The 24,520-nt window shown below is 37.2% G+C and overlaps 1 protein-coding gene across 2 annotated transcripts in view; it reads right to left on the bottom strand.

Annotated features, from left to right (window-relative positions):
* SATB2 (SATB homeobox 2) overlaps nucleotides 1–24,520 on the bottom strand; it is a 192,202-nt gene that overhangs the window by 68,550 nt on the left and 99,132 nt on the right. For both annotated transcript variants that reach the window (XM_082630128.1, XM_082630127.1), the window contains exon 7: nucleotides 9,788–10,260. In XM_082630128.1, the coding sequence (XP_082486254.1) occupies nucleotides 9,788–10,260 (473 nt within the window). The remainder of the gene's footprint in view (nucleotides 1–9,787; nucleotides 10,261–24,520) is intronic.

The following is a 24,520-nucleotide window of genomic DNA, read 5'->3' as shown; positions in this document are numbered from 1 at the left end:
AACACTCTCTGGTTGCTGAGTGACTTCATGAGCTGTATTTATGACCCTGGCCTTAAGTTTCTTCAAATGATGTGGCTTTGATATGTAAACAGCAGATTTTTTGCAAAGTCTCATAAAAAATAAAAAGTAGGCAAATAAGGACAGGTCAACCAAATGAGTTCCCAAAGGATTTAAAAAATCCTCTTCTCTATCAGATAAAACCAAGATGAACAGCTTTTTCAAAAAAGCCTTTGACAAAAGGTTGTAAACTGTGTAACTTTTTCAACAAACTAAAGAAGGAACAAGACACCAAATTAGAGGCCTTTATGTTGCAGAAGAATAACACATTTTGCAAAACACACAAGGGCTTCTACTGAAAACATATTTTTAAGAATTGGCTCAGGAGAGCTACCCGAGACACAAAATAAACCCGAACTTTCTGAGTTATGGTATAATCTGCTAGAGGATAAAGAAAAATAACTACACTGTGTAAATAACGAATGTGGCAAGTCTCGTTTTCAAACAATACAAATCTCTTAATGCCAATTCTTTGTGTATGGATATTTCCTGAACCCCACCTTCAAGGTAAGGGGATAGTGGTGCAGACAGGGGCAGAGAATCACACCTCATTTCCCTTTGCTGGCATTCTAATGCTCCCATTCACACGTAGCAGGGCATTCGTTACGATGGATTTAGCCTAGTTTCGATCAAAGCTTCCTCTACTTCATTTAACAGATTTGCTCAGATGGAAGGTCTCAAAGGAGAAATAATGTTAGTAAATCGGGGATTTCTGAACATATGAATATGTAGGTCATTGGATTTTTAAATAAATTAGAGAATAGTTTATCTATTAAGGAAGATTTACTGTACATATTTCATGAAACCATTCTTATTATAGGTCAGTGGACATCCCCTAACCATTCCTGGGCAATATTAAGCCTTGTAAAATAGTCACAAACCTTTTCATATAGTCATAAGCCTGTGATTGATTTTTTTTAAGTCCATAAAGTGACAGGAGCAAAAGAATGCTTTAGGTTAGGATTCATAATTAAACTGTCAAAATGCAAAGATGTAAACACAGTAAATAGCCAAGCAACTTATTTCATGTCCATAGGACTGATAAGTGAAAGTGTGCCAACACTAAAATAAATTTGGGATAGAAGCAAGGAAAAATGAATATGCAAAAAAATAAAACCTGACAGCACTGGTCCTATTACTTCTTGAAATTATCAGCCTAACAGACCCACTTGCATCATTGACAGAGCACTGGCAATTCGGCAGGGCTGAGAAGCAAAGCTACTCTGAAACTCACATAAATCACATAATTCATCTTGGAGACTCAGTAAGGATGGCTTTAAGTCAAGTTTGAAAGATCTCATAGGGCCTCATATCCAATGTCTGTTTCTGTCTTATTCCTTCTCTCTCTCTCCCCGATCCTTCTAACCAAACACCCCCCCACACACACATTCAATATCCACAAGTAAATCTGGCTAATATCAATATCAGCCCACTGAATTCAGGGGACTCAGTTTAAAATAACAATAGTGATAATATTTTCAAGAGAAAGTAGTACAGTAAAAAATTCTATACAATTCTGTATTATTTCCTTAACAACATCTTGCTCATGATTTATGAACAATACTGATAATATTTTCAAAACAAAGTAGTACAATAAAAACCTCTATACTATTCCCATAATAACATCTTTTGTGAAGGTAGTAGGTATAAAACTGAAGATAAGTTTTATTCAAACTACTATCCCATGGCATATCCAAATGCCAATTAGACTAGCAAGGACCTTGATCTATAATCTGGGATAAAAAGCACATCCTAAGATAAAGATTCCTGTGCAAGTGATTTATTCAGGAAGTGCTTCTGAGGGAAACTGGTGAAGGAGTGGGAGAAGCAGGTCAGAGAAGGGAGGAGATCCAAACAAAGTCCCAGCCTCAGCCCGATCCTGCAGAGAGCTCTGGAGGGGAAGTCACACTTCAGTGCTGCCCCTACTATGGAGGCAAGGAGCTGGGTTTTCACCCTCCTGCACCTATCAGACATTGGTTAAGCATTTCCAGCTCTCTGAAGAACCTAGAGGCGGGACAGGAATAAAGACACAGACGTAGAGAATGGTCTTGATGACACGGGAAGGGGGAAAGGTAAGCTGGGACGAAGTGAGAGAGTGGCATGGACTTATATATACTACCAAATGTAAAATAGATAGCTAGTGGGAAGTAGCTGCATAGCACAGGGAGATCAGCTCGGTGCTTTGTGACCACCTGGAGCGGTGGGATAGGGAGGGTGGGAGGGAGATGCAAGAGGGAGGAGATATGGCGACATATGTATATGTATAGCTGATTCACTCTGTTATACAGCAGAAACTAACACACCATTGTAAAGAAACCATACTCCAATAACGATATTAAATATATATATATGGAAATTGAAAGAAAAAAATAATACAGGATAGAAGAATATCTGAGACTCATGAAAGAACCTGAAAAAATTGATTAAATCCAGTTTATTCTGAAAAGAAAAAAAAGACACATGCACCCCAATGTTCATTGCAGCACTATTTACAATAGCCAGGTCATGGAAGCAACCTAAATGCCCATGGACAGACGAATGGATAAAGAAGATGTGGTACAGCAATCAGGGAAGAAAAAGAAATAAAAGGAATCCAAATTGGAAAAGAAGAAGTGAAGCTGTCACTGTTTGCAGATGACATGATACTATACATAGAGAATCCTAAAGATGCTACCAGAAAACTACTAGAGCTAATCAATGAATCTGGTAAAGTAGCAGGATACAAAATTAATGCACAGAAATCTCTGGCATCCTTATACACTAGTGATGAAAAATCTGAAAGTGAAATTAAGAAAACACTCCCATTTACCATTGCAACAAAAAGAATAAAATGTCTAGGAATAAACCTACCTAAGGAGACAAAAGACCTGTATGCAGAAAATTATAAGACACTGATGAAAGAAATTAAAGATGATACAAATAGATGGAGAGATACACCATGTTCTTGGATTGGAAGAATCAATATTGTGAAAATGACTCTACTACCCAAAGCAATCTACAGATTCAATGCAATCCCTATCAAACTACCGCTGGCATTTTTCACAGAACTAGAACAAAAAATTTCACAATTTGTATGGAAACACAAAAGACCCCGAAAAGACCCACAAAGCAATCTTGAGAAAGAAAAACGGAGCTGGAGGAATCAGGCTCCCTGACTTCAGACTATACTACAAAACTACAGTAATCAAGACAGTATGGTACTGGCACAAAGACACAAATATAGATCAACAGAACAGGATAGAAAGCCCAGAGATAAACCCACACACATATGGTCACCTTATCTTTGATAAAGGAGGCAAGAATATACAATGGAGAAAAGACACCCTCTTCAATAAGTGGTGCTGGGAAAAGTGGACAGGGACATGTAAAAGAATGAAATTAGAACACTCCCTAACACCATACACAAAAAGAAACTCAAAGTGGATTAAAGACCTAAATGTAAGGCCAGACACCATCAAACTCTTAGAGGAAAACATAGGCAGAACACTCTATGACATAAATCACGGCAAGATCCTTTTTGACCCACCTCCTAGAGAAATGGAAATAAAAACAAAAATAAACAAATGGGACCTAATGAAACTTCAAAGCTTTTGCACAGCAAAGGTAACCATAAACGAGACAAAAAGACAACCCTCAGAATGGGAGAAAATATTTGCAAAGAATTAATCTCCAAAATTTACAAGCAGCTCATGCAGCTCAGTATCAAAAAAACAAACAACCCAATCCATAAATGGGCAGAAGACCTAAATAGACATTTCTCCAAAGAAGATATACAGATTGCCAACAAACACATGAAAGGATGCTCAACATCATTAATCATTAGAGAAGTGCAAATCAAAACTACAATGAGGTATCATCTCACACTGGTCAGAATGGTCATCATCAAAAAATCTACAAACAATAAATGCTGGAGAGGATGTGGAGAAAAGGGAACCCTCTTGCACTGTTGGTGGGTATGTAAATTGATATAGCCACTATGGAGGTTCCTTAAAAAACTAAAAATAGAACTACCATACGACCCAGCAATCCCACTACTGGGCATATTCCCTGAGAAAACCATAATTCAAGAAGAGTCATGTACCAAATGTTCATTGCAGCTCTATTTACAATAGCCAGGACATGGAAGCAACCTAAGTGTCCATCAACAGATGAATGGATAAAGAAGATGTGGCACATATATACAATGGAATATTACTCAGCCATAAAAAGGAACAAAATGGGGTCATTTGTAGAGTCTCTAGGATGGACCTAGAGACTGTCATACAGAGTGAAGTAGTCAGAAAGAGAAAAACAAGTATCGTATATTAACATATATATGTGGAATCTAGAAAAATGGTACAAATGGTCCAGTTTGCAAGGCAGAAATAGAGACGCAGATGTAGAGAACAAACATATGGACACCGAGGGGGAAAGCAGTGAGGTGGGGGGAATGAATTGGGAGACTGGGATTGACATGTATACACTAATATGTATAAAATAGATAACTAATAAGAACCTACTGTATAAAAAATTAAATTAAATTAAATATTAAAAAAATAAGTAAATCATGGGGTGGGACAGTGGGGGGTGGTGCTGGGGAAGGCGTGAAGCATGGAAAAAGGGCTGGCTTGTTATCTGCCTCAGCCTCCTCTGGTGTATCACATTACTTTGTGACCACACGTAACAGAAATGCTTAGAAATGTGTCATAGGATTGCCTGAATATTAATGATCAGATCAGAAAACATCACATTTATCTTACTCTTCTCATAGGGTCCCGTTTGTCATAAAAGTCTTTAGAGGCATGAAAAGTAGGGCTAACCTTTTCTTTCAAAAGTCTAGCAAAGAAGTAAGCGATGGTGCTCGAGTATATTTTATATAAGGTCATAAGGACAAAAATAGGCTTCTACCATGCTGATGGCTCAGATAGGATGTGATGCTCTGCTACTCCCTGCATCTAGAATTACATTAGTCTCATGCCCAAGCTGAAGATTCAACATCTTGGCATTACATGATCTCAAACGTGCTGTTTCCCTTGCCCAGAACATGTGACTTAATTTATGTTCTTAGTTTGGACAGTATTAAGAAACCAGTAGAGAAATGTAAAAAATAATAATAAATAATAAAATCAGATTGACAAAAGGTTGTCTATCTCTGACTCTGGCAGAAGTCATGACCTTGCCATGAAGTATGGGTAGGGGATCATTTTTTCAAACAAATATATTTTATGTTTTTAAAAGACACACGGATTAAAACTTAAATGTATTAAAAAGCAAGTTCTTGGAAATATAGCTCCATTCCCTTAATTATGTTACTTTACAACACCAAATGATATAGTAGCAATGGATCAGACACACAAAGTAATTAATAGTTTTTCTTTGAAGAACTGTTATTTTCAAATGCTATTTATTATGAATTTGAGCTTTTCATCTGGAAGACTTAAATATGAAAACTAGACTATTTTTTTTTTATAATTCTAGATTCATTTATGAACGTTGTGCATGTGATTTTTGTTCTACACACACGCGCACACACACACACACACACACACAGAGGAACTAATTGCTAGATTTGTTCTTGGTCTAATCATCAAGAACAAATCCAGGAGCACAAACTACAGGGTGACAAATCAAATTGCTTTTTACTGAATTTGATAATAAATGAATAATAGTTATCAAAAACTATTTCTGAAAAATATTCAGTAAACTGAGGATATGCTACATATCAGTAAAACAACTGAGTACAAGACTAATATTGGCCTTAGGTGTTCATCTAAAATCTGATTTTGTTTGCTTTAAGAAAAAAATGTTGAGATTCTTTTCTATCCAAAGATTAACAAGTTGTTTATGTTATTATCTATAAAGTTAATTCTTATTTGTTTATTATAGCTGACAAATCATTTTACCACTCATGTGATAAAAAAAAAAAAGCCTACCATTTGGAAAATCCACAGTTGGTTTCATGGGGCATAGTACACCATAGTTTCCATTTAACAAGGCTGCTGGTGAAACCTAGCTGTCCAACCTTGCTGTTAGTGAATACAGTATATACAGCAGAAACAATCTGTCTGTTGACCTCCAGCTTAAGTTCAGACTATGTCATTCTGTCAATACCATCTACCTTGATTAGGTTGGGCTTTATACACAACAGGTTATGATCCCAGAGGGATGAAAAGCTTTCCCAAATTAAAAACAGAAATTTAAAAGGAAATACTCATACATTCCTATGCAGTTTCCATTTGATATCCTCAAGGCTTGCCCATGAACTCAAGCTCATGTTGATTGAATGTGAATGTTTCTTTCTGGATGTAGCCATCTTACAAATTTAATGGCAGGAGGAAAATAATAAAATGCGTTCCATGCTTCAATTAGACCTTTTATAACTTGGCACTTGAAAGATGGCAATGCCAAAGAAAAATCATTAATCCCCAAAAATAGACAAAAAGAGTTGTGCAGAAGAAGACAGACCTCCAGGAGTCTAGGGCCTTGGCAGAGCATTTCCTCACACCAACACGGCCCACCTTTTGTCTAGCCTCATCGTGAGTCTTCTTCTCTCATGCTTCATGCTATTTGGATTAAATGTATAGTATTCGATTCTAAAATCCAAAGCAATACGACCATGCTCTCAATTTTATCCTTATCCAAAGGAGCGGTATAAGTAACCAGCAATAAAGTGTTGGCTAGCCTTGAAATGCCTATTCGTGCACATGAATGATAGAGGAAAGAATGCACACGCACACACACACACACACACACACACAGAGAACTGCAAGATACAGACTAAAAGACGCATCCTTCTACTCTGTGTTTTATAATAGTATGCAACAGACTTGCCCCAAAGGATCAGAGTTCTTCATAACCCCAGTTCAGATAACTGTGGACACACAAATGCAGCCCCGATACTTTGAGTCACAAGAGAATAGTGGTAGAGTGATGTTTGGAACATGTGCGGTCCTCTGTGAACCTCCGAACTCATTTTCAAATGATGTACTGAGCCTGTCAATAATAGAATGTATAAGTTAGCTAGGAGTCAAGGGAGCTAGAGATTTCACCCCTCTTGGTCTCCGGCCATACCTAAGCTGTCAGCACCAAACCTCAAACAATCCCACTGCGTTTGTCCCCTGCTCCGACTCCTGCAGTTCCAGCGTGGCTGAAGACTGTTACCAAACCACAGTGGTTGGGTCCATCACTAGTTCATGCTGTTTGACTTCAGCTGAGGCCCCAAACTACCTCACAAATTCTTCTATCTCAAATTGACTCCCTCTCACATTCAAACTGTCAACCCATTTCTGGTCTCCCTTTCAACACCAAATTTTGGAAAGAGTAATTTGCAGCCACTGCTTCTGTATCCTCAAGAGTTAATCACTCCTGAACTCCTAAATTTTCTCTCCTGCCTTCACCACTCTAATGAAATTATACTCTAAAGTTTGCCAAAGATCTCTCCCAACCAATCGCCAAATCTCATGGCACGGTTTCAAGCTTCCCCTTCCCAGACTTCTTAGTTCTCCAGACACGGACAAGTCTCCTTCTGGAAACTCTTTACCCAGGTCCTCTATACTTTTATCAGCATCTCCCTTTTCTTCCACCTCCATCTGCCCCCACCTCTCTGGGCATTTCTGTCTCTTTTTCTGGTGTTAGTAGCGCTGGTGGCCTCTCCCCTCCTTTCCCTGTCTCTTAAATCCCAGGCTCTGTGAATAAACTTCTGATCTCTTTCTCTAACCCTGACACTCTTCTTAGCACTAAACTGTTATTTTCAATGACTGCTGCACATCTTCACTTAAGAAGTCTGCTAGCACTTCGAAGTCAAAATAGCCCAATCCAAAATAATCACTTTAACCTTACTCCAACCATCTCTTTCAATGCCCTCCTTGATTCTCTAAATAATTTCACCTTATTCTTAGTCACCAGGCTCAGACCTTGGTGGTATCTCCACTCCAGGCAGTTGCACTGTCAACTTCACTCTTACAATGCTTTTTGACTGTACCGTCTACTCCATCACCGTCAGTCTTGTTCAAACTTCTACACATTTCAGCTGGACACTTCAGGCGGCTTCCTAAATGATATTCCTAACCCTCTTGCTATCATTAAGGGGAAGAAAGTCTTCCTAAGATCCAATTCTGATCACTGGATCATAGCATATTCCTACATAAAACCTTCAGTGTTTCCAGTGCTTATTAAATAGAGTTCAAAGTTCTTACCATGGCCCCAAGACCTTTTCAGATCTGTTCCCTCCACCTTTAGTTTTATTATCTAGCTTTGCTATCAACTACCAACTAATCCCGCCTTCTTCTGAATCAACACTTTTCTTGTGCATTTTTGTAGCCTAAAATACCCTTCTTCTCCGTGTTTTCCTGTTAAATTTTATTTATCCTTCAAGGTCTAACCGCCCAGCAACCTCATACTCAAATCAGTTGTTCACATGTGTGCTCACTCATGGTCTTTTTCACCTTTGCATGTGCACAGAGCTTGGCTTCCTGCCTTGCATTTAGTAGGGTGGCTAACTTAAACCCACCGTCCTCTTAAAGACTTACCATACTCACTCTACTGACAGTTAATGACTCCTCATGAACACCCCCTGTAATCACTGCTCACATTATCCTGCATTATTCACCTTACCTCACATATTACTCTAATTATCTGGGTACATTTTTTGTTTTCACTACCAGGTTGGTTAGCTCCTTAAGATTATGCACTTTTACTTTTCTGTTACTGGTACAGTTGGTCCTCTGTATCTGCGGATGTGAAACCCACAGATATGAAAGACCAACTGTACTGCACCATTTTATGTAAGGGACTTGAGCACCTGTGGAGTTTGGCATTCGTGGGGGGTTCCTGGAACCAATCCTGTGCAGATACCAGAAGGACAACAGTATAAGAGCTAGATTACTAGTTCTCAAAGTGTGACCCAGACCAGCAGTATCAGCATCACCTGGGACCTTGTTAGACATGCAAACTTCTGGGTCCCACCCTAGACCTGGTGAATCGGAAACTCTGGGAAGAGGCCCAGCAATCTGTGTTTTAACTGCCTTAAAACAGTGTGATTCTGATGCACACTCACGTTTAGCACTGGTGGGAAAGAACTTAATTATAAGCAGCCCTCAATAAAATAAGACATAAATAAATAAACTGTTTACCGTCTTATCATTTAATATTATTTTGGCATATAATTCCCTCAAAACATTAAAAATATGAGTAATCTATCCATTTTTACTTTATCAATGTCTTAAATCTAACTTGTACATTTTGAAGGGTTTATTTTTTTTTGAAGGGTTTATTAAAAAATTATAGAAATGATGACATATAGTGATATTCTTTCTATAAAGTTCAAAGACAAGGTAAATAATAGATTGTTTGGGTATGAATAGTTCTAAAACTAGTTTTTTTAAAAAAACAAGGAATGATAAGCACAAAATTCAAGATCAGGGTTACGTCTGGGGAAAAGCAAATGAAAAAAAAGGGAGGAGAGGAGGAGCACATAAAGAGACCCAGGTCATTGGTAATGTTTCAGGTCCTGAGTTGGGTGGTGGGTTCACAGACATTCATTACATTACTGAAATTGATTGATTAATATGGCCAAGTATGGATCAATGGTGATAGTATTTCATTAACAAAGGATTATTAATTAATCTAATTCTACATGCTCTGAGATCCACAAAAAAAATTTTTAAAGAGGTAAGAAAGAACTAATATTTGCCACAATCTGTCCTTAGTATTATTCTGAATCACCAATTATGACGTTCATTGCTAACGGTACCTGTGTGCGATTGAATGCCACTCTTGCAAAGACAGCTTGGGACACACTGGCCCTCTTCAGCTCATCTCTGACTTGCTGGTAGATATCTGGAGATACTTCCACAGAAGAGTTGGTTGGCTCTGGCTTAACTGCTCTGGGAATGGGTGGATGGTTCAGAAACTGCTGGTTGATGGCTTGAGGATGCTGGTGAGCCAGGAGCCGGCTAACGGCAATCTGTTGGTTTATCAGATGGGCCATGGCGATTTGTTGCCTGACAAGTTGTGGACTGAGCTGGGGAGAAAGAAGACCAGGGCTCATGATGGGCTGTAACGCGGGCACTTGGTTTCGGATTGGAGTACTGTGGTGGATTTGGCTATGAGGAGACTGTTCGTTGGTTTTCCCCAGGGATGCCAGCTGGTTCATATTTGGTAAATGCATTGGACGCTGGCCCAGAACACAATAGTCTGAAAGGTTTTCTCGTTCCACTCTTTCCACTGTTAAAAGATAAAAATGATAATTCATCATTATTAACATTGGCATAATTTGTTTCTGATACATGTAGTATTAAATTATATTTTTGGTATATTAATGATGTAGTTTTTTCATACAAAGCTGGAAGCCCCAGAGTAAAAGTGAGTTATCCTTTCCTGGAAAATGTTACAATAACAGATTTTTCCATAGGTTATGATATGAAAGTAAAAATATTTGCCAGTTCAATTTTCTTTAATTCCTAAAACTAGGCATTTTATTAAATAGCCAAGACAGAAACCACTAACCATTACAAATTCTAAATCCTCTCATATTCCCAAGCTGTATCATCTCCCTCTGTGATAAAAACACCAGCTGTTTTCATCTTCTGTAGCTTGTGGTTAATGGTGTAGTTCATGGTTATCAGGAAATGACAAGGACAACGTCTCCTGTCAAAGTAACTGCTACCTCCTAATAAAAATCTCACATAAATACTATTTTACAGCTATGGAAACATTTATACAAAATGTCTGTCACATAGTATATCCTTTCGTCTCCTCACCTGCTATCTTTTTTATAGGAATATTTCTTTAAGAAATGGATATTTTAATGATTGTGATATGCACTAGGATAAGAAAAAAGTCACAAAATTAATAACATCGCCTTGATTTGCCATTAAATAAAATTCTCCCTTTCTCCAGGTTATCTATCTTTTATGTTTTGTTGAACTTTAGTAAAGATTTAAGGAATAACCCTGAAAGGGAGAAAAAAAGAAAGTATCATATATGTTCATACATGAGGCAGATTCTTTTCTTCCCTCAAGAATATTCCTCAGGAAAGAGTCACATCAGAGTCAAATCCTTACCTAAAACTCTGTATTACATTATTATGTAAAGCAAAGGTTTGTTTGGGGAAAACACATTAGGCTGAAACAACCTCTATCCTTACTTGCTTTAAATGCTTATAGATGTAATTCTAACAAAATCTGTGTTTTAAAGTAAAAATTCCTCACAGATTTAGTAATTTTTTCCTACAGTTGAAAGTGGTTGATATGATAATGCAAAATCATATTAATATAATGTTAAAGAACACTACTTGGAGTGGTTACATGCTAGAGCAGAAAAGTATTCACCTATAAGACAAAATTTTTAAAATAACTGCCCCCTTATATGCAAATAGTGCTTGTAAATTGGTATATGGTTTACAGTGACAGAATCATATTTGATCAAAAAAGTGCTGAGTCTCAAAAAATTTCGGAAATTATGTGTGCTGGAAAACTAGTTGAGATGACTCAAAGTGATGAAAAGTCACTAGAACCATTTGAATAAAATCAACCAATGAACTATAAAGGCAAGGAAAGTGATATTTCTAAATTAATATTTATGTAATATGTGATTTTCAAATACATATGTGGAAGTAAATTAATACATTAACAATATGTAAATAGATATCTGATCATTTTATCTGTATTTCTAAAGGTTTTATATATTTAAAACTTCTCATTGGGAAAATAGATAAACATCCACATCTTGGGAGCACCTTATATTCAGACATATACAGTATTTCTTCCTGCTTTTTAAAAAAACTGAGTGATTGCTTAACTTTCCTATGAACCCCTAAATAAGTCAAAAGTTTACCTCAAACTTCTTTAAGAGTTCAATTTCCAACCTAATCCTTTCAATGTAATTCATATAGTTTGTATTCACCTTTCCTTCATAAGGTTCAAGGTGAACAAATTATTTTAATCTTATTCTCTAAAGGCAAACATTTTTCAGTCATTGTATTAATTAAACCTTAAGGTATACAATCTGGAAAACCAAACCTAGCAAATGGTTAAGAGCCTTCAAACAAGGTAATCGAACACAGTTTTCATAGAACAGAAGTTACTATTGTAAGTTCCTTATTGAAAGAAGTAAAGAGACCACGGACTGCGTCCAGAGTAAGGTCATACTCTATAGGCAGAAATATTTGCCCTCAGGTAGACATTTGATTCGCTTTTGTTTGTTTGTTTGCTTTTTAATTCAGCCAAAATAAAGGCAAATTTAAGTGGCAAATTATGTTTTCGGGTACTTAAGAAGCAGACGGTTTATCCATTTCTTTTTCTACTTAAAAAGCATAGAAGCACCCTCTTAATGCATACATTCTTTGATCAAAAGCCGATTTTCCAAAATGTCAGTATTTTTATCTTTCAATGACTTAATTACATTTGAGTTACTTTCTTAAGATACATCTAAATCCCATCATTAATTTAAAAAAAACAAATGTCAGAGCTCCATGAAACCTCTATGAAATTGGTGCAGTAAGAATCAGAATAATGTCAGTCCATAGTCCTTTAAGATTATATATAATAATTCTCCTTTTCCTTATGAGTTCCCAGAGCATTATAGTCTCATATTGTTAAGAACAGTAACTATGGAAGCATCCTTAGAGACATGTGGTAACACCATGAAGTACTAACTGATTAGTAAGCCATAATGAAGGCATTGCAAATGCAAATGCCTACACATGCAGGTAGAGCACAACAGCCAGAGAAGCTAGCTGCAGAGATACCAGGAGAGGGAGAAACCCTGCCCACTCCAAACAAAGCAGCCACTAACTTGATTCAGCCAGTTGTCTTTCTCATATTGTCATTTCTTTAGATTTTTTTTCAAAAAAATGAAAAATCTGGATTTTTACATGATAGCTCCTAAATTTAGGTATTGGCAAATAATTCTATTTTCAAAACACAATAAAAGCCAAACAAAACATTTCTGAAAAGTAGATCCTGCCCATCCATGGGTTACCAGTGTCAAAATTTTGTCTACGAGACTAAAGACACCCCCTATGTTGTTAAAGAAAAAGTATTCACCAACACTTGTTAAAGATGTTAAGGTAGACCTTATCCAGGACCATCGCAATAGATATAGGGACCACAGCAATGGGATTTTACAGTGGGGAGAGAGATTGGGCCCAACTCCAAATACAGCATGCAGCATGGGCAAGTGGGAATTTATAGCCAAGGAGCAGGGTGGAGGTCAGGGGATGGAAAATTACTAAAAGGAAACATCAGGAGTAAGTGGGATTCTGGCTAAACCAACCTAACAGGATTCTTTGCTAAAGACAGGCTAGGGTGATCAGACATCACCTGGGGGATGGTGGAGGATGAGGAACCTGATGAGAATGAGATATCGAGGGTGATCAGATACAAGGCTGGGGGTTTCTGGTTAAACTGACTTAGCAGGGTTCTTGTAAAACTGGATTTTACAAGGAAGTACACAGATAGGCCTAGGAGAATGTTCAGGAGCCTGTCTAGAGTTTGGTCAAGCAAAGAATCTTTGTTAATGTTCTCCAGTCCCTGACAGCTCTATCAATAAAAGCCAAGTTCTTTACTTCCAAGAATAAAAAAAAAAAAAAAAAAAAAAAAACAATCATCCCAACTTTAAGAATGCCTAAAAATCAAATGCTCACCAACAGGCTGCATCTCTCCTGACCAAGGCGGTTCATGGTTTCAGGAACAGTTTGCACAGATTTTCCCAAATCTGAAAAACTTTTTCTTTTTTTTCTGCTGCCACTCTTATACAGATAATATCAGAATAATATTTTAACCTCTTATGTCACAGCAGATGAAATACAAATGCTTTTAAAAAAGTCAGAGGAGCATCAACAATGTACCAGACTCAATCTGAAAGCTGAGCCTGGGCCTTCAGTATTTCTTTTCCCTTTTCTTTCTGGCCTTCCTTCCTTCCTTCCTTCCCTCCCTCCCTCCTTCCCTCTCTCCCTTCCTTTTTCTTTCTTTTTAAATTTTTTGAAAGTAACCACAATGACTGAAATGTAGACCTAACAGCAGTGCCTGATTTTGTGTTTTGCTTTTTCATTCTGATAGAAAACATCATGTTAAGTCTATCTTAAACCAGACCAAGACCAAAGGTAACTCCCTGGCTCTGAGGGCCCATCTTATCTCTGCAATACTCAGCCATGGATCAGAAATCCTTAAAAACATGAAGGATAAAAGGCAGCACTGCCTCTCGTGATGAACGCAATGTTCACATTCACAACAGAAAAGATTCTCAATAAAGCCAAAATGCTTACTTATTAAAGAGACATTAAAAACACAACTGCTTCCAGGACTTTACATCAGAGCTGTAATTTAATTCACAGTGAATTTGATTCTACGGTTGCCAAAGTCCTAAAGGTAATCTGTGGAGTGGGAAGTGCCTGGGAAGGAATGATTACCCCAGCTTCAAGTACAAGTCCCCAAACAGAGTGTGGCTTGAGGCTGTTGAGGCAAGTGGGGCTGAAATATTTCTACACTGGGTAGCCGAGCAGCTCTCTGTAGCTATTTTAACCTCTGGAGGAGGGTCCCAGTCCTGGGGCCTTGCCGGTGGATAATTCAGATCTGGAGTCTGCTCAGGTTTCTGAGAAATTCACAGTTCCAGTAGGACCTCGCCAATTCCTTTGAGCTTTCTGGGATTGAGTGAAAATTGCAAAGACTGGGAAACAATTATGTAACCACCCTCTGAGCTTCTGGGGTTCTATATAACTCCAAAGTAGGAGAGGCCTTTGCAGCCCTGTATTAGAATCCCATGGGCTCCTGAAGCCTTCCCAAGCTCAGAGAGTTGATGTTCTAACCAAGAGCACCCTATGAACATTAGCTATTCAATGTCCAAGACCGCTGGCTATGGCAGGTTGTTCATAGACAAGAAAGGGACACTCCTTCCCAGGGATTTATCCACATTACAATGAAAAGATATTTGGTTTAAAAATCTCATTTTATTTCATGCAATTTTAAGTACATTTTGAAGTCAAGTACTTATTTTAATAATCACAAATCCCTGATATACACATATGTATTTTAGGTGGTTGCAAGAACATTCTAAATACTCAAAAAAATATATGTCTATATATAAATCTTGTCTTATATTCCTCTCTGGCACTTAATTTTTTATTATAATTTCTTTATTGCAATTTGGGGTAAATTTGTTTTCAGCTGTTGGGAAAGATGTATGGTATAATAGTTAAAAGCAGAGATTTCTAAGCCAGACTGCCAGGGTTTAAATCTCAGCTCTACCATTTGGTAGATGTGTGACCTCGGGTAGGTTACTTAACTTCCCTGTGCCTTAGTTTCCTTGTATATTTAATGTGGGTTAAAACTTACACCTACCATGAAGGATTACTGTGTGATTAAATGAGAATATATATCAACACTTAGAACAGTATCTGGCACTATGCAGTTTACCATTACTATTACATTCACCTTGCCTGTGTGTGTCTGTGTCTGTGTCTGTGTGTGTACTGGCATAGATGGATGGACGTAAATTGTACATTTCAGTTTTGCACTAGGTCAGAGATATTCAAAATATAGTCCCTTGAACCATCAACATCCATATTACCTGGAAGACTCTTAGAAACACAAACTCAGGATCTCTTAGAGTTCTTATGTATACCAAATTTCCAATGATTCTTATGTACACTAAAGTTTGAGAATCAATGTCTATATCATTTTTGCTTTTACTTATTGTCTTTTGAGATTATACAAAATACAGCTGCCAGGTGATTTTTATGTATGCTAAAGTTTGAGAATCGCTGTTCTATACTGTCTTTACTTTTATGTTGTTGTTGTCTTTTGAGATTATACCAGACATTTATAACTGTCATATTCCATTTTTTTCTCTAAACCCTAATGACATTAAGGATTCAATCTGACTGAACGTTCACTATCCTATAAATGTATCTAAACATTTTAAATTTTCTTCTCTATGATATATTTTTAGTTTTTGTTGATGATTAGTTTAGTTTTTGTTATACTGAAGAAGCATTGACTGGACCTGATACTATAAAACTGCATTCAAATCTACATTCTAACTCTTACTAGTTGTGGGGTCTCTTTGAGCAAATTGGAGATTCTCTGGATCTCAGTTTTGCCATAGGGAAAATATTATTATCTTAGAGTTGTAAGAGTAAATTTTAGATGATCAGTGTCTATGTGAAAGATCTTTATTAAAGGGCTACTGTAAATTTCAGAAAATATCTATATAATTACGATTAACAGATTAGGCTTGACATTTCAAAATTTCCTGATTAGGACATTCTGACCAATGTCTGCTGTTTCCCAAAGGTCATCTAAAGAATTGCAACCTTTCCTTTGGTTTAAGTAACTATGCCATGTTACATCATGTTACTTTTTAAAACAAATCCCTACAGTTTAGAAGAATTCGTTGTCAATTTAGAATCACATGCTTCATGGCATACGCAGGAATATGTTGGATTCAGCTTCTCCAAATGAGGCTTAATAGTTCATATCCTGACCTTCATATTAGGAGACAGCAGAATAGATAGGAGATAAAATGGCAATCTCACAACTCTTGAAATTAAATTTACAGGAATGCTACATAAATACGGCTTTAAGTTTCAAAATTTATTATAAATAAAAAATGGAAAGAAAACTTAAGGAATAAAACAAACTTCAAATGTATACATGTTACATTTGCATTAACCAAAAGAAAGAAGGAAAGTGTCCTACAGTTTTTTTAATTGAAGCATAGTTGATTTACAATATTGTGTTGGTTTCATGTGTATAGCAAAGTGATTCAGTTATACATATATATGTATATACCTATTTTTTTATTCTTTTCCATTATAGTTTATTACAACAGTATTTTTAAAAAGCAAATGTTTAATGGATTGCTTTTATTTTCCAGGGAATGAGTAGGTATCAAAAACGTCCTAACTAAAAGAAATACACACACACACACACGCACACACACACACACACACACTAGTTTTTCTTCTTCAGTTTAGTGTTTCTCTGTTAGATTTCATTATTTTTATTACATCTATATTTGCTATAGATGCTATGTAAAGTAAACCCAGTAAAATTTCAATACTCCAAATATACTCCAATGACTTTATGCCCCAAAGTATACTTTCTGAAGAGGATTTATGAGCAAAAGGTAAAGCATCTGATATGTAGAGATGTCTGTCAATCAAAGCAAGATAGCATAGGATAGGTGGAAAGAAGAGCAAACTGGGATTTTTAAACCTGAGTTCTAATTAGCTGGGTGATCTTGGGATTACCTGTAAAATGAGAAAGATTACCTGTAAACTGGTTTTAAAGCAAACTTCCAGCATCTTGATAGCATCTTAAAGAGTACTGCTGCTAGGATTTTCAAAACAATTCCCTTTCTCAGAATAATTGCTTCTGTTTTTTGACTCTTCGGCAAAAATTCAAGACTTTCCCAAGATATCTCCCTTTGTGAAACTCCTCAATGCAACAGGAATCATAGTAGATTATAGTGGCAATAGCAGCCGTTGTAGTATTGCTCTTGCAAGTTCATCTATCAATACTGCTTAAAAGACTGATAATTTTTTTCCAGAACTATGAACCTAGTGTTTCAACGCAAACCTTAACACAATTGCCTTTGAGAAATAAGCCCTGGGGTTTTGTCCATAGTTATAATGAGTGGAAAGAAATGAATTGGGTAAAAGGCTTTGCACTGAGAAATTTCTGGAATTTCTGGCCTATGGATTTTTCCTTAAACCATTAAGATGCTTATGCAAATGTAAACAGATTAGCAAGAATGAGTGCTAATGGATTCCTTAATAAGCTAACACTGCAGTATTCCCCAGAACAAATCCTGGAAACCCTGGATAGAAGAATATAAGCCAAATAAAAAAGGATAGTGCATTTCTCTGTGACTCCTTCAGCCTCAAAAAGTACTCTGGAAGTGATTCTATAAGGTAAGACATAGGCTGGCCATTTGGCACTCTTGGTGGGGAAGTTGCCAATCAAATCGACCATTTTGAATGGACACCCAAACCTTGAGCATAGGGAAAAGATATTCTTGAGCATATCATTGCCTTGGACTTCCAAACCTCCACCCCAAGTTCCCTGCTCCCGTGACACTCAACCCCAACATTGGACCCCAATTTTAAGGATAATGATCCTGTCTGATACCAGAGAAGTCAGGTAACTTGTTCAGGGACAAATAGCAGTCCAAATGTAGACAAATATTTAGGGAAAATTAAAGCCAGGACTACTGGCTCTAGCCTCATAAGCATAATAAACAAATCACAAGACCAGTGAAAACTAGTGGGTTTTTTTTCTCTTTTTCTGCATGACTCAAAGTGAAGTTCTCAGGGCCTAAATGCTTCACAAGTACTTTTGTTATATTTCCTTTAGAGAAAAATGTTTTTATTATAAGTGCATTGCAGGTAACATCAAGCCTTCTACCATTTATACAGTAGCTGAGGCCTGAGCTAAACCCTTTACATATCACTGTCATTTAATTCTCACATAACAATTGTATGACATAGATATTATTATGCCCACGTTATTGAAAAAGAAGTTGAAGCTCAGAAGAAAACAATGTCGCTAACTTATTAAAGCAAGTAGCAGAAATCAAACCAATGTCTTTAGGACCTTTAAAGTCTTTGTTTCACTGCTTACACTAAACTGCCCAACTTGGGACATGTGGTTGTTATTAATTTTAGGGTTCAAGTCAGGACTCATCAACTTTCTGACAGACAAGCCCTGCTTTCTGTTTGTATGTGTGTGTGCATGTGCACATGCGGCATGAAGATGATGCATAGGTGACATGAGTGGGTGAGTTATCTGAATGGTGAGGGCTCATCCTGAAGCCTCTACTCTGTGCCCTGTAAACCTTCCTGATGTGACAGACTACAGAAACCAGTCAGTTCTAAACAGTGAGGAAATTACTGATTCTTCCCAACTGAATGAGCTAATCACTAAAATAGGATTATTCGCGTTTGCTTGTTTATTGTTTTAATTCATATGATAGATATTTACTAATCAACTACTATGTACCAGAATGATGACAGCCCCTACAAATACAGTACTGAATAATACTAGCATGAAAGAACTCCATCTATAGATTTGCTTCAGACAATTTAACTGAGTATAGATGGGCCTGTAACAACTGCCTATGATATAAAATGTATTTCTATTTGATGATAAAACATAGCTCCTTTTAATCCCTACTTTGTTGTTTATTAGCAGCTCATTCTAGTCATCTGTAATACAATTTCACACTCACTATATTTATTTTCATGAATCTTTCCATTCTTTTATTTTTCTTGCAGCCAAAAGGCTTTGTCCCCAAATGAGTGTCATCAGCACGGAGTCCCACCTGACTGATGAATCACGCAACTGAGAGCTTTTGCAAGTACTCTTTATAAACTCCGTAAATACGAAGTGTTTGTTTGAAATAGGTAACCAACAAAAAATAAAATGGGGTATGCACACTCATGTAACATGGCAATAACCTGAGAATCTCAGGCAATCACAATAAATTCATATATGATTGAACTACTATATGAAATTGGCGACATACAACAATTTTGACCTACGAAAATGGCATTTACATATGATTCAACCTGATATTTATTAGACTCCTCTCTCTGAACTAGGCTACACATTAACATTAAAAAGTCCTACTGTCCACCCAAAGTCTTTCACTGAGTTAAAACTCTTTTTAGAATGTAAACATAACCCTAATTTTCCTGACAAACCAGAACAGCATCCTGTCTGCCAACACTGAACATGCCCAATCACTGAAAATACTTCTGACTTATTATCTCCTAGTCAATAACTGTAGGTACAAAGTCAATTTGTTATATAAAAACTGATTTTCTGTTAACACAAACATAGACAGACATGATCTCAAGAGCTAAAGCCAATATTCCATATATACCAGATACAAATCCCACACTATTGGAAATTAAAAACAAAGCTATAACCAGAAGAGTTCACTATATATAATTAAAGAAAATATTAGGAGTCTGAAAGGGCTGAAGGGCAAAAGAAAAAAAAAATAAGTCTTTTAGGACTATGAAACCTAAAGATTTTTTTTTTCCTCTAAATTTGTTAAAGAGAATCTGTCTCTGGGTTGAGAACTTGCTTGCAAAGTCTCTGCCTAGAGCAAGATATTCAGAGCCAACTTGTTAACTCCTAATAAAACAAGACTTGGAAGGAAAATGCTTCCAGCCCCAAAAGCGAAGTGTACCAGCCAGCATTGTGATAATACCATATGACTGGTTTTCTTAGGTATATTTTCCCCTTATTATCAACTTCCTTTTCCCATCATATTAAGATCCACAAAAACATATATTATCTACCATAAAGCAACTTGAAGCTGAACACCTTTGTTTTTTGACAATAAAAGTTCATAGGACCCATTATGTTCCATAGAAAAAGTAAGCATTGTCCACCTTTACTGTGTCTGAATGCCACTGTCCCTTTTGGTTTCAAACAATGCTTCATAATAGTTTGATAACACTGATCATTTCAAATATTCCTATAGCTTTCTGTATAGGTTAAAGCTACTTATCTAATAATATCTTGATTTTTACTCTTTGTTTTAATTTAAAACTATAATTTCAGAGGTGAATTCACACATGATAGGAAAAAAAAATGACATTTCAGAAACTTAACATTGTCATTCAGGAGCATTCTATGTGGATTAATTCTTTAATTCAACCTAATAAGGAAAAGTGAATCAAAGAAATAATCAACCCATAATTCGTTATTTTCCATTGGCCATTCTCTCTGATTTCACAGGACTTAAATGTTTGGGGCCATTATTTTAAGTAAAATACTCAATAAACTAGCTGGAAACACCTCAAAGGGATGTTTTTCTTAGGTTACATAAATGGTCCCGAATTTTTACTTAACAAAGGTGTTACCGTCTCTTTCAGTGGAATTGATTAACAATTGCTAAATCCTTAGCTCAATAACTAATTAACAGAAAAAAAGAATGATTTTAACCGATAACTAATTTGCTAAGGACACTTGTAATATGAATTAAACAAGCAAAGGTTTTCTTTTTTTTTAATATATATTTTTTCCAGACCTTCTGAGTTTGTTATGAACATGTATATGTGATTATAACATGTTACAACTTTCATCAGACTTGATGTATTTATGACATCTTTCACTTCTGCCCCAACCTCCACACCTGACACAAGTCCCCACAGAATATTCCTTTTTACCCACTGACTTCATACTGCAAGTCCTTATCACTCCTAACATAAGTCTCTTCTAACCTTTGGGAGTTGAGGGCTCCACCAGAAAGTAGGCATAGAGGGAACTTACCTCAACATAATAAAGGCCATATACGGCAAACCCACAGCCAACATTGTTCTCAATGGTGAAAAACTGAAACCATTTCCACTAAGATCAGGAACAAGACAAAGGTTTTCTTTCTTCTCTCAACTGAGATGTCCGATAGCAAATAAGATTTAGTAACAATATAATATGTCCAAAAATAAAACTATTCTAAGTGCATATGTTCAAATAAATTCATCTATATTAAATTCAATTCTATTAATATTTACTAAGCATCTACAATATACAAAGTCCTAAGTTCACAGGGCTTGGAGGATGGCACAAAATGGATGAGTCCCCCAGATGTTCTTTCAAGGGATTTTTGGTCTAGTAGGGAGATTATTCAAGAATCAAAATTACTACGGAACATGGAACTTGGAAAGTGACAGCTTGAAAGGCCAAATGTTAGAACTCATAGCCTGGTTTGTACTCCAGATGATTCTAGACTTATGTCCATCCCCTTGAGAGTTCAGAAGTCCAAGGTCAGATAAGCTCAAGTTCTTGCATAGGGTAAGAATCATATCACCAGTCAGACAAGGAGCAAGTTAAACAACTGTCTACCATAGACAATTGTCACGGTAGTCCTAGCATCTTACATAGCACTTATATTTAAGAGCTTCAAGCACTCTGCAAACATAAGTGCTTTTCAGCTTTTAACTCTGTAAATCATCTGAGGAAACACAAGTAATAATTTTTATTTAGTCGATCAAGAGACCAAGAGAGTTCTCTGATTTTAACCTATGGGTTTCCCCAAAATAAGAGGGTGTCACCACAATCATACCAGATTTTAAATAAGCTGGTTATTTCCTGGCCTACACACAAAAGCTCTCATTTCACAACTCTGTACGTTCTTCATCAAGCACCACCAGATCTTTGTTTTTGAGTTTTTAATTTTGTTTCTCCGCAAGACAAAAGGAAATCTGAAACTATGAGAAATCTAAAGCTCACTATAAGAAAACGCTAAGAACTAAAGAGACCTGGACCACAACCCTTAAATATGTCATCTCAGTTCAACTCCCTGCTTCTCTCTCATTGTTTCCCAAACATAGTTAGTCCAGAACCTGTTTCAGGGCTCGCCACCAAGCCGCCATACCAACCATTCTCTCCTTCACTGCTAGATAATCACAACAGCCCACCCCCACCCCTACCACATGGCTTGAGCTGCCTCATTCTCTACCACTCACTCCATCTCCAAAAACTTGTCTCCTTATCCATCTTCCTTCCCTTCCTCCAGGTCTGAAGCAAAGCTGTTTCTCTTTCTTTCAAAGGCAAAGCATCCTCTGTGCCCCATCCCTTCCTAGTTCGTGAACTGTTGCTTACCACCCCTCTTCCCCTTCAGAGCCCTTGGCCTCCTGTGGCTCCATCGTCTTTCTCCTGAGTATTGGGGTGGGGTGGAAGTATGGGTACACTTAACCCTAATGCTGCAGTTAGATGCTGTTATATCCTTTCCTCATTCACTCAGTATCTGCTATCCTCATTTCCTCGCCACCTTCCATCTCAGATGCATATAGTTTCTCCTTGTTCTCACACGACAGGGAAATAGCTCCCTTCAATGTCATTATGGTCCCTTTTTTGCCAAAGTTAAGAGCCTCCAAACACCTCTTCTCCTTCTCCTCCTCCTGTCACCCTTGACATTTCTCCACTGGTAACCCATCTTCCCTTGGCTTCTATGAAATCTCACTTTCTTCCTAATCATGTCTTCTTAACCCATGGCCCTTTTACCTCTCAAAGCTTCCAACCCCTCCTATCCTCGCTCTCCCCTTCAGAGAATCCTCTTTTGGTATCACTTTAACTATTACATCTAAAACATTAGCTCCAGAATCTATTCTCTAGTCCTGTCTTTTGGTCAGGTGGCTCCACACCTTGAACAGCCCAGTGGATGTTTCTACCTAGTTCACCAACTCTCACTGAAGCATCAGCAACTTCCTCTCCGTTTATATCATCCCATTTCTGTCAAAACCATCAAGAGTCACTTAAGCTCAAAACCTTGGACTCTACTTTGACTTCCCTTTCTCTTCCCACACACATATTGCATTGGTCACTTCTCTCTTTCTCATTCCTGCCACCAGAGCCAAAGCTCTACCTCCCTCACCATCTTACTGCAATAGATTCTATTTTGTCTGCATCCTCCAGGGTGTGCACACCACCCCTTCTCCCTCCCATTTGCCTCCCCTCCTGCCATAAACATATTCATATCCATACATGGTTTTAGATGGCTTCCAGAGGATGTGTTTGGTTTTTTTTTTTTTAAACCACCATTTTCATTATTGCTTCATTGCTGAAAAAACTTCAATGATTCTCAACTGGGCTTTCAGAGTTCCCTAAGATGTGTTTACTACCTTCCCAACTTTATTTTTCATCACTAGAATACGAACGCTCCCCACAGCCAGGTCCCAAACATTTCTGCTCTTTCACCAATGTTTGGTGCCACCATCAGTCCCACACCCTGCCATGCTGTTATCTTTTCCTTTTCACCAATCAAAAATCGTAGCCATTCTGGGCATGTTATATTACAGTATCATGATAAATGCACTGCCATTCTAGACGTACTGGACAACCACCCATAATTTCCAAAATATATCATGCTCTTCTGCACCCCCGCATCTATACTCATGAACTTGCATTTGCCTGAAATGTTCTTCCTTCTCCTTGTCCTCTCTGCAAAACTCTCTTTGTACTTAAGGTATAACTCATGTGCTACTTCTTCTCGAATTATCCCCTGACACCCAGCAGGTATAATTTATGGACCTTTCTCTGTGTTACCGCTATACTAGTTTATACCACTGTTACATATTTGCCAGATATACTTATACGGCCACCCCCCTGCTAGGTTGAGGGTGACACAACTAGAGGTAAGAACCATATCTTAAGTGTTTCTGAATGTCTCTCACTGCTTCTAGCACTGAATATGGGCTGTAGTAGAGAAACTCACTAAACATTTTATTAAAATTAATTATCTAATTGTGACTGTAACTTTCTTGCAAGGAAGGACTAGGTAATGATCCCCACTTAAAATCCTGCCAGGTATATATAGTAGATGCTCAAATTTCCTTTTGAATGATAGTAAAATATGTTATATTGTTCATTATTTCATAGAGAATGTAGGCTTTTTGAAACCAGGAATTGTGTCTTATAATTCTTTCAAATAGTAAGTATAGATGATGGATGGATGGATGGATGAAGAA

Source organism: Mesoplodon mirus, assembly GCF_964341445.2.
Source record: "Mesoplodon mirus genome assembly, chromosome: 8".
In the NCBI taxonomy this organism is placed as follows: domain Eukaryota; kingdom Metazoa; phylum Chordata; class Mammalia; order Artiodactyla; family Ziphiidae; genus Mesoplodon; species Mesoplodon mirus.
This window is presented reverse-complemented; position numbering and strand designations above follow the sequence as displayed.